The sequence below is a fragment of the Cornus florida genome, unplaced genomic scaffold (genome assembly GCF_030987335.1).
Source record: "Cornus florida cultivar Cherokee Brave unplaced genomic scaffold, ASM3098733v1 CherokeeBrave_3.0.0_Hap2_Chr10, whole genome shotgun sequence".
Classification (NCBI taxonomy): Eukaryota; Viridiplantae; Streptophyta; class Magnoliopsida; order Cornales; family Cornaceae; genus Cornus; species Cornus florida.
The window spans coordinates 13,700,143-13,711,981 of NW_026775580.1; the positions used below are offsets into that span (position 1 = coordinate 13,700,143).

Consider the following 11,839-nt stretch of genomic DNA (forward strand, 5'->3'; position numbering starts at 1 on the left):
TGAGTCTAAACTTATCAGCCAGCTCATATGGTTCTATATGGCAACACATCCATATAATATAAATGCGACATAATTAAACAGTCCATTTATTTCCTGAAATGCACACAGCATAATAATCATGGTTTATATATCAATTAACAGTATAAACATCCTATAAGATATCATGGATAATTTATCTGACTAAAACCATGGCCTTATTTAATTTAACAGTAATGTTTGATACCATTAAATACGATAATAACACTATTTATATTTAACAATGTCGTTAAATAAATCACATTAGTATCTGTACTGTGAACGAGCCAATAAATGCTTAGAAAAGATTAATCGGCCATAAGAATAAGTAACGGGTATTAAAATAATAATTTCGTGGCCCGTTAAACCCGTAATTACCAACACAGTACCTAAAAATCCAAGTTTAAGGTTCTGGAATTTACAAAACAGGCCCTAGGGGTATTCTGGTAATTTCCAGCAGCTGTAGGGACCCCACACGCGCCCTCACGCGCCTCCCAGAGCCTCCCCACGCGCAGCCCAACCTTCCCCACTCTCCCACGCGCCTCCACGCGCGTCTGGCATCAGCCACGCGCTCCCACGCGCGCGCACGCGCTGCCACGCGCGCACTAAGGGTGCCTTGCTGACGTGTCACTTCCTGGTTGGTTGGCTGCATCCGGACTCCGTACTCGCGTCACACCGGATCATCTCACCCTATCTTCCCTCCATCCAACGCCCACAGATCCGGGTGTACCGCGGTATCATGGACCGCGATGCACCGGATCAATCAGACTCCACTAATGGCCAGGATGCGCGCGTACACCCTCCTATGGTGCGCCGCGTTGCACCGGATCACTCCGGTCGTCTCCCCCACTGCCGGCGACCGGAAAACTCGCCGGAAGGTCGCCGGAAAGTGCAGAAAATGCCCGGAAAAATCTAGAAAATTCTAGAAAAATCCCTAAAGTCTTATTTAATTATTTTTAGCCATTATTAATTTCATAGGACATTAAATAAATATATACCATCCTATATAATTAAAATTCCATTAATTGAATAAAATAAAATTAATAATTTATTAACCTCTAAACCTTGACTCTATGCATAAAACTAAGCTAAACAATTAATTTATTAATTCAAAGGGGAAAAGTAGATAATAACTTGCCTTTTTGGATTTAAAATAAATCCGCCGGCCTGCGCGTAGTCGGGTAAAATTGCCTACACCGGTCCAAGCTTCTTTCTCTTTCTCTTTTCCTTTCACTCTTATAAAATAGCTCTCTAGAATTTATACTTTGCTTCTAACTCCCTTTATTTTTTTCTAAGGCAAGCTAGTTAATTTATACACAAAATATATAATATAAATATTACAAATATCTTATTTATAATAACTTCTCACCCATTTCTCATACTCCTACCTATATGGCTTTAAGACAATGCTATCTTTAATCAAGATATTTGATCCACCATTCTACCATAGTAAATGAAATTCTATCCTAGTATTTAATTTTTCATCATTACCTTGATTTAATACTAATATTATTATTACTAATATTATTATTAATAAAACTTTTATAATTATTATTATTATATTATTATTAATATTATTATTATTATTATTATTATTAAACTAATATAATTATTATTATTACAAAATAATACATTATATCATCATAATACTATATAACACAAATATAATACTTTACTTAACTAATAATGATTAATATAAGCATAACCAACAAATAAAATTATTAAAAATAATACATGCATATTTACATGAACAAATTTACTATTTTAACATACACAATTAATTTACATGCACAATTAAATGAACCTAATATAATAATGTAGTATGCACAAATAAATAAAATTAATTAACCTAACACAAAATTAATTTAAATACATTCTTTAAAATTTCGGGGTATTACAGAGCATGTTGGACATCTCCCGGCTATATCGAGTAAATGATGTCTGAATGTCTGTCCTCAATGTGGCAATATCTCTCCTCGCCTCGAAAATATCAGTCGTCAAATCGTCAGATCGCCTGATTAAGTCATCGTGCCTCCTCACCAAATCATCGTGATGCCTCGTAATGTTATCGTGTCGCCCTGTCATGTCAGCTCTGAAAGAAATGAAATTTGTATACAGCTGAAGTAGATCAACTCTGTAGCTGGAATTGGAACTAGCATGATGGGATCGAGTGTCAACCTAGGGCATCTTCTTTGTAGAAGGGATATGTGAGGGGCCGGTCTGCTAAGATGAATGGGTAGGGAGAGGTAGTGCTGCAAGGTAGATGTGGAAGTATCAGTGCGACGCCTCTGTCTAGGAGGTGATCCCTGAGATCCCTCGGCTGCATCCTCTACGACTCTCTGCTGGTCTCGCTCCCTTTTCTGCTTTCTATTTTTCTTATTCTTTGTGCAGGCATTGAAGGTCTTAGTCCAATTCGCCATGTCATATGCCCTCCTCGCTCACTGTGCGGCAGTCTCTGGAATCTCAGCTGGGTCAAAGGAATAGTCCTGGTCAATCAATAGTTGTGTAATTAAGTGGCCCAATGGTAATGGCCAAGCATCAGCTCTAGAATTGTGCTTGAAGATCAGATTTTCCTAGAACTTGTGAATAATCTCCTAAATGAGAGCAGGAACAGAAATCCAATAACCCTGGCTCAAACAGTATAGAGCCTGTAGAATCCCATCTCGCCGCTGCATACCATGTCCTGAAGGAAAGGCATTGAGGTGCAGCACAGAATCTAAGAACCAGTATTGGGGATCAATATCAACCCAGTCTGCAAATGTATTGCCTTCAAATGTAGCTTGTGGAGATAGTGTCACAACCATGGTCATCTCAGCCGGGTAAGATGGAATGATGGGGTACAGTGGATCCTCAGAGTCAACGACCAATGGAAAAAGACGAGGGCATCGGCAAGCAGCAACAATGGCAGGAATAGAAATGTCAATGTCCTGACCATCAATGGTCGTATGCATCAACTGCCAGTCGTCCTCATCCATCTGAAGATGCTCTAAAAACAAAGAAACCAACCGAGGATAGACTACAGTATCTGCCAGAGTCATAATAACATCGATGCCCCTGCAGGTGAGCTCATCATAAGACTATCGTGTCTGCTTCAACCCGGAGAACAAATCTCGGTCAAATCTGAACTCTAACTCCAGTTTCCTGCGGCAGTAAGAAAGAGGGCACTGCTCTGATAATAGGACCCTATGCATCCATGAAAGATGGCTCGGAAGATGAAGATGCAGATGCAAATGCAGTACGCTCAGACGAAGGTGGTGATTCAGCTTTAGGAGATGGAGGAGGCTGTGTAGCTCTGGCTACTCTTTTTCTGGCAAGAGTCTTCTGCCTACACTGCATCTGCAAAAGCAACAAGTATAAATCAATGTACAGATATAAAACGAGGTAAGCATCTGATAAGAGAACACAAAGCATGCTTGAATCAAGTAGAAACAGAGAATAGTCACAGAAGAACATACTTGGGCAAGAAGTGATCAAGAAAGCTTCAAGAATATCATTCAATATGCTTTAACTAGACAAGAATAGATCATGGCACAATAAGTAATCTCAGGTGGGCAAAACAATGCAATGATGGCATAGAGGGCAGAAAAGTCACTTTTGGAAACACTTGAGCAAAAATGGGATAAAAAAAGGTAAGTATAGGATATGATGTGCATAAAGGATGCAACGTGTATTCACAAACCTAAAACCCAAGAAGATTCTACATTTTCATGGCAAGTAGACCGTAGGATGACATCTTTTCAATTCCTAAGCAAGAATGTCTACAAATTCAACATTTAAGATCAATGGAGCAAGCAGGATAACATGTAGAATACAATCAAAGCAATTGTCTACCTAGAACTCAAGAAGCATGTATATCATGAAATAAAGACTAAGTGAATTGCACGGTTGCAAAACACTTTAATCCTAGGCATGGTATGATACACAAGTTCAAAAACGAATCCTGGACATGGTATGCAATTACATGGCATGTATCTAAATGATGCACAAATATCAAAGTCAAACTCCAGTTAAAGAAATATCTCGTACTCCATTTCAACAAAACCAACATCCTATGATCACTCATGGCTCGTGACCCCCTCTAAGCAATATATAAGCAGAAAATTGATCATTTTTGGCTCGCGACCCCCTTTAAAGCTTAAATGAAACAAAAAATGGTCAAAGACTGAGAATACAAGAAACTTACCATTTTTGAATCAAAATCATGACCGACAAATAAACTCGGTCTCAAACTCTTACTAGCTTTCAAGAAATGGATCATAAGTGTATAGAATCAAGCAAATGGCATTTAACAAACAAATTTCAAGAGAGATCAACATATTCCCAAACTTACTTCAAATGACAGTTTAAAAGTTCAAGCATGCTCACAAATAGGTACTAAAGCCAATGAACAATAATGACATCCCAATCATGCATTTTGAACTCCAAACATCCATTGCCTTCTCCCAAACTTATTCAAAGATCAATTCTAAGAAGATTTGTTCAAAGGATGGACAAAAACTGTTAAAACTATCAATGTGACAAAAGTGTGTGCAAGAGGTGTATATACAAGCAACAAGTTGCAAAGTATTCCAAAATGCACATAATTATTCAAAGAAGATCACATTTGACAAGTTTCAAGTTTATAAAGCAACATTGGAACATTTGACTTCAAAAAGTTTGGTTGGAATGGCAATTCAACAAATTTCCTAAGAAAGTTCAAAATCATGGCAATTAAGGTCAAAAATGATAACCCGAACATAGCAAGAATCAAGAATTGAGCACAAACAAGTTCAATAGCACTTAGCATATGCATTTGGATGAAAAGAAAACCAATGGAACAAACTTCAACTCAATCAAGGGCATATTGGTTAACTTTGGAATTTTCAACACTTTTGGGGTAAAATTGGAATTTTTGAAAACTTTGAGGTCCAAACATTCAAATGCATTGTATAAAAGTTTCATAACAAGAATCATGCATTGAAAAGTTGACAAAGGAAGGAATTAAGCAACTTGACTTCTCATTTTCAAAACAAAGTTCAAAAATTCCTTTTTAACATTTTGAAACCAACAAGTGTGATCACAAAGGCATTTAAGCATTCAAGCATCAATTTTCCAAACAATGCACCTTAATCATGAGCAAAGAACAAGTTATGATAAAAAAAACTTTCAAAAAGGTCCATTTGAAATCCATTCATGCAATTTAAACAAGACATTGCATTTTCAAGTTTCAAAAGCAAGTTTCAATTCAAGTCATGCTTTTATGTATTTAAGACAATTTGGAAAGAAATAACATGCATTTCATATTCAACATAAATGAAACAAGTCGGAATTATGCTCACAACATTTGACTTCATATGCCATTGCAACTTTAAAATTTTCAAGAATTATTCAAGTTCAAAAAGTATCCATTTTCAATTCAATCTTCAAGAACTTCAAATCAATTCCTTTTTGACAAGCTTCCATTTCAAATTCCAAAGCAAACATTCCAATTTCATTAAATTCAAATTTCAAATCCATTCAAGAAACTTTAAATTCCATTGACAAATTGAAATTTCAAAATAGCTTCCCAAATTTCATTTTTTTTTTCTTTTTCGGTTCAATTCCTTCATCTAACTTTAAATCACTTTTTCAATTTCAATTTTTCAATTCAAGTTCACACAAATACCAAAGTGCCATTTATAGAATGTAAAATCAAAGCAAAAGTTCATTTTTACAAAAATCTGGCATGGGTTCCCCTTAAAAATGAGCATTCCATAATTTTTCAAACAAAGAAGCAAACATAGAAGCATATAAACATTCAACATGGCAAAGAGACACCATCCACAAACACAAATCCACATTTTAAATTTTGTCCATTCTCCTTCTGCACTACCAACCATACTCCATTCACAACTTTTTAACAAAGTTTTCCATTCTCCTTAACGAAAGGGCACCGTCCATAAACACAGTCCAAGGGTCACAGTCCTGAAAAAGTCACATCCCCATGATTCTATTCCAATCCAATTCCTCTATTTTTATTTATTTTTATTTTTTTATTGTTTCTCATCATTTTTGTTTTCAATTTTGATTTTGCAAATTTTTTTATTCCATTTTTTCATTTGTTTTGCATGATTCAACACAATATATATACAATTAAATATTTAAAAATAAATTAAAACCATAATGGAAATATGCAAAAAATAAAATAAGAACTAAAATTAAAATAAAAATAAAAGAAAATAAAACTATAATGATATACCCGGTTCGTAAATAAGGAGAGGAAATAGAGAGAGAGATTTGGGAAGAGACCAAGAATTTTGGCCAAACCGTGGTCGGAAGAGACAATCGGAGCTTCGCCGGAAGCTCGCCGGATATTGCAGAGGTCACTGGAGACGAGATTGGGGTCTTATTAGCCTAAATCGGCCGAAGATCGAGAGATATGAAAGATTAGAGTGAGGAAAGAGGGAACAAGCTTGGCCGAATAGCCAAAGCTTTCGCCGACTTCTATGGGGGTGGTGGATGACGATAGCATTGCTTAGGGTGGTCACCGGAGACGAGGGAGATGGTGGGGGGCGGGGGGGTTAGTCTTCCTTCGTCGGAGTGAGAGAGGTATGGAGGGTGTGATGAGAGAGGTTGAGGGGGTTTAAAGATTAGAGGAGAGGGTTTCGGGGAGAGAGAAGAGAGAATGCCGAGAGTTAAGGGAGAGGTAGAGAGAGAAAGAGAGAAGAAAGAAAAGAAAAGGAAAAAGAAAAGAAAAAGAAGGGAAATAAAATAGAAAAGAGGAGAAAGAAAAGAATAAAAAATTAGGGTTAAGGGGGAGACCAACGGCCAAAGCCATTTCTTAGAATTTGAAAAGACGTATTTTCGATTGATTCGATCGATCGACCACTTACCTCGATCGATCCAAATGAGCTTCGATCAATTGAATTGGAAGATGAAAAGTTGTGATTTCAAAGGGTTCGATCGATCGAAGTGACACTGAAAGTGCAGAAAATGATTCAAATTGCCCGGAAACTGGAATGATCAACTCGAAACATATCTAGATGATGCAGGAAAGAACTAAACAAGAAATGAGGGAGGAATAAGGTTGGAAACCCTACGAAGTACTAGTCTTTAACATCTCTAGCAAGACGTTGGGCTCTTTTAGCTCGGATTAAAGATCTTTGTGACGGCCTTGGTTTTTCAAACCAGTGCGTCCTGTGATGAACTGAAGTTTGACTCGATAATGGATCTGAAATGCAAAAGCGAAAACATAAACAAAGTCTCTAGGGATATACAATATCCCTACCACGCCAAAGTGACCTTCCATGAGGCCACGGAACTCCACGAGAATCGACGAGGAAAAAAAGATTAGAAAAAGATCAAAAGAAGCCCCCAAGGGCAAAACAATCTTTTTACATGGAAGCAACGTCTCTGAAAATGTATATCATTCCTAAGACACATCCGTGACTTCCCATGAAGTCACGAAACTCATAAGAAAGCATCGCGGAAGCAATTTAAAAAGAAAACCGGACAAGTTTAGCCCCCAAGGGCAAAATATTAATTTTCAACCAGATCTGGGTGTTACTGAGTACACCATTGGAAAGATAACGAAAAATTAATCAAGTTAGACTCAAGAATCACTTGATTCGGAGTCCGAGTGGAAGAGAAAAGTCAAAACAAAGTTTTGACGTCACCGTGGCCGTGAATAGTGTTTTGACAGCAGTGAATAGTCACTAGAGCAAAATGCAGAAATTCGTGTGCTGTTTTGAGGTAATAAACGACGTTTTTTGGAAAAATACAAAGATGAAACCCTTCTTAAAATAATTTTTCCAAACTAACCATGTTGAAAGAAAATTTTATTTTTGACGTTAAATCCCTAAAATGCCCTTATAACAGACTTTTTCGAAAAATGCATATGCACACAGAAAATTAGATTTGACGCAGGGATTTTGAGACCGAGACGATTCTGAAAAAATGATGTGAAGAAACCCCCCCTAAAATCATGTTTTCTATATGACCATATCAAGGCCAGAATTTATTTTTCTAAATAAATTTCTAAAATGCCTCTAAATCAGTTTAGGTCAAAAAAAAAAGAAGGGGTAGACAACTTTGAGCCAAGTGTTCATTTGACCCTAAATGGTGTTGTGTGCTAAAACGATCATGCACGTAAACGTAAATAGTGATTTTAAGAGTGCAGGAGTGGTCTACGGCTCCCAAAAATGTCCGATGCAAAATACGACCTATTTGAACCTCAAAATGCAAAGAAAATGCTTTAAACGGAAAACTTAAGACCAACAAGCATCCATTTCATACAAATGTGATATTTTGTGCAAGGTGAGCATTCACGCAAACGTAATATACATATTTACACGCGTTTGAATGGCCTACGGCCTCAATGGTCACTAAATACAAAATATTACCTATTAAACCTCAAATTTTGCCTAAAATGGCTTTTAAGAGGAAACTTGAAACTAAAAATTATTAAATGATTTCAAAGGACCGTTTGGCCCTTGTCCACACTTCATACATAAATGAAGAAACCCTATGGAAGTACTAAAGCCCACTTCCCACCACCCATGCAAATGTAGTGAAATTAAAGCATTGCATTTTTCTATTTTTCAACAAAATAGCTTAGAAATAAAAGTACTTAGAATACAAATAAAATGTCCTTGGCCCATGGCTTTATTACACACATGTCAAATGCATCCCAAATGGTGCACTTAGGTGTTCATTACATATTTAGAACCAAATATACAAGTTTTGACATTTTGAATAAAAAATAGCATTTCATGCTAATATTTTCATGAAATAGATAATTCAAGTCTATAAGACATCCCAAAGCTAATGCAAAGACCCAAATCTTGAATCCTATACCTAAAAAATATCCCCACTACGTGAGTAAGTAATATAAAGCTACTCGTAGGAGATGAGTATGCATAGACCTAATATTTTACAAACTTATTAAGTTCCTATAAATCAATTCATATGGTCATGCCACCTAACGTCTATATCAAAGGTGAGACTCAGGGAGCATCCTAAGCTACCTTAGAGCATTTCTAGCATAGACCACATCATTCATGTAATTTAACAACATAGGAGCATATAGTGTAATGCAACAAGACATAGGTATTCAAAGTTATTAACTTGTAACCTAAAATACGAAAACAACCAAAACGGTTCATGCCACCTAACGTTTATATTCCAAATGAGTCTAAGGAATCATCCTGGGCTACATTAAATATTTAATACCCAAATTACAATATCAATGCATTTTTAACTAATATTAGAACTTCTAATACAACGCATCAAGGCATAGATTATCAAAGTTAATAACTTGAAATCTAAACTACGGAAACAACAAGTTATGACAATTTAGTGCTATTAACTTGTATTGAAAAACAACGCATGCAAGTATACTAAGCATATGTATACTACACCTAATTGAAATGTCAAACACCACATCGCAAGCTATAAATCAATCCACATTAAACAACTTAGAATTGAATGCAAAATCAAGTAGTGGCAGAAAGACAAGAACATACGGTCTCAATAACTGAGCAAGCTGATCTCGGGTTACTAGCCCGCAAGGTACTACCTAGTGCGCACTAAACCTGGAATCAAACCGTATATTGGTATTTTAGGGTTACTAGTCCTCAGGGAACCACCCAGTGCGCACTATATGTTGTAGGGGGAGCTCTTATCCCCCGTACTAGAGCCATGCCCTAGCCGTAACATATTACAATGTCCTTATAGGTTTTCCTAAAATCATCAAGTTGTGTATCAAGATATAATTAATAAACGTCAAATATTGCATATTTAAGCACCCTTAATTGCATTAGTAAAACCCATTATTTGATTTATGTATATAGATTAACTCCATTTTTATATTTTTGTATTTTTGCAGGTCTAATTGCGAAAAAGGAATAAAAATAAAGTTTTAAGGGTTTTTGGAGCACAAGTCATATTGGGCCTAAACATTAAGTGGTTTCAAGAAGAATTGGCCCAAACAAGGGATGGATGCGACCAGCACTGTAGAAGAAAAGAAGAAGCCCAAGAGTGTGCCTCGCGTCCAGACGCAGGATTTGGTGTCTGGATGCCAACTATCAGGGCCTCGCGTCCGGACGCAAGGCTACGGGCCCCCAATCTTATTAAGTCCGATTTTGTTCTATCTTGAGTGAAAATTTAAATTTCAATGAGTTATATTATTTTGAAACTCATCTAAGGATAAAGAGGGGGCAAAGGCTTGTTAAGAGTCAGTTAGTTTTGGTTTTTGAAAAGATATTATGAGGGAGATGATTATCTGAGGATTCTTATGCTAAGCTTTGCAACAATGGTGAAATGAGAGAATTTCTTATATTCTTCAATCCTTGAGGTTGCTGCCATATCCGTGAAAGGCTAACTTCCTTTCTAGGGAGTTGATGTAACCTAGACCAAGTAAACATGTATTGATTTATATTTCAATTTGGGGATTCTTATTGTATCTATTCAGTTTCACAAATTAGAAGTATTTACATTGAATTGATATATTTTACGTTGAATTGATATATGTGATTATCATTTGAATATATAATTATGTTGATTTACTTATCTTGTCTTAGAAATCACATTGACACAATTATACACTTGATTTCCTATAGTGACATTGGGAAAGAATTTATGGAATGGTTATAATGGCATGTAATTGAGTATTTATATAAGTTATGCTTAAGGAAGATGGATCATGCTACACCTTTAGATTAATGTAGTTAGGTAGATGGTCCATACCAACTGAAGATAATCTATGATATTTAATTGATTTCATGTGCTACAACATACCATTGAAGGACCTTGATAGGCCATGCCTAGGGAAGATGGTTTATACCACAACCTAGTTTAGATGGATAAACCATGCTAACCAAAGATGGATTATGCTTAGTCTTGAAAGGTATGATCTTTTTGACAATGTTATGGTAGTTTTATGCTTCTACACATCATTTTATATATATAATTGTCTATCCCCAAGTTGAGTGCAATTTAGCATGTTTATGAGGTTGAGGTGAAGTTAATTCCCTAGCCTTCTCTTTATAAGTTCAATCCATTCTAATCACATTATTTACTGTTTTATGTAATTTGAATTCGTAGGTTAAGTAATAAGCCAATCAAACTATCATCTCTGTTATCAAATTAGGAAGTAATTTTGCAATTCTGTTTGTCATAAACTAGCAATCCTTGTTGTTCGACAACCCCCTACTATAGCATTAATCTGTAATGATGAATGTGCTATTGTTATAAGTGGTATTTTTAAGTGGTACACATTTGTGCGCATCAACTTTTGGCGCCGTTGCCAGGGATTACATACTATTTTGTAATCAAAATTTAATACTTTATTGTTTGATTGTATATATATTTTTATGTTTTTGATGTTTTTGTGTTACTAGGGACTAAGGACTATCCAAGAGGTTTAATTAAAAAAAATTGAAGTCTTAAGGACTTTGGGTAAGTTTTTGAAGTTCCTAGTTTATTCTTTGTTTGCCCTTGTCAAGGCTATTGCGATTTCTTGTTTTATTCAGAGCATAGGTCCTTGTCGTGGCCAATTTAATCTATTTTAATTATTGTTGAATTGAGGAGAAAGGGATTAATGTATGTGGATGTATTGGTGAAGGGTTGTTGTGATTATTGTGTTTGATAGTTGATGGTAGGTCGTAGATCATCATCTTTATCACATCTTGCGGAACCAATTGATATTGCTTTACTTGAAAGAACTCTTAGGCAACAAAGAAGGAACCTTAGGGAACCATAAATTTTAAGAGAACTTGAAATTGAAGTAGGCAATATGGCTGATAAACAAGATAATCTCGAAATTTCTAGAGCTGAAAATGAAAATTTAACCTCAATGACTCTAATG

At 35.9% G+C, this 11,839-nt stretch overlaps 1 protein-coding gene across 1 annotated transcript; it reads right to left on the reverse strand.

The window, feature by feature from the left end:
* Nucleotides 1–1,920: 1,920 nt before the first annotated feature.
* LOC132279599 (uncharacterized) lies at nucleotides 1,921–6,793 on the reverse strand. The gene is made up of 2 exons (XM_059781620.1): nucleotides 6,233–6,793; nucleotides 1,921–3,351 (listed from the first exon to the last, which is right to left on the reverse strand). The coding sequence occupies exon 2, from the start codon at nucleotides 3,051–3,053 to the stop codon at nucleotides 2,610–2,612; it is 444 nt and encodes a 147-aa protein (XP_059637603.1). The 5' UTR covers nucleotides 3,054–3,351; nucleotides 6,233–6,793; the 3' UTR covers nucleotides 1,921–2,609.
* Nucleotides 6,794–11,839: the final 5,046 nt, after the last annotated feature.

Coding starts and splice junctions, on each gene's coding strand:
- LOC132279599 (XM_059781620.1), bottom strand. CDS start 3,053: ATGACTCTGGCAGATACTGTAGTCTATCCTCGGTTGGTTTCTTTGTTT.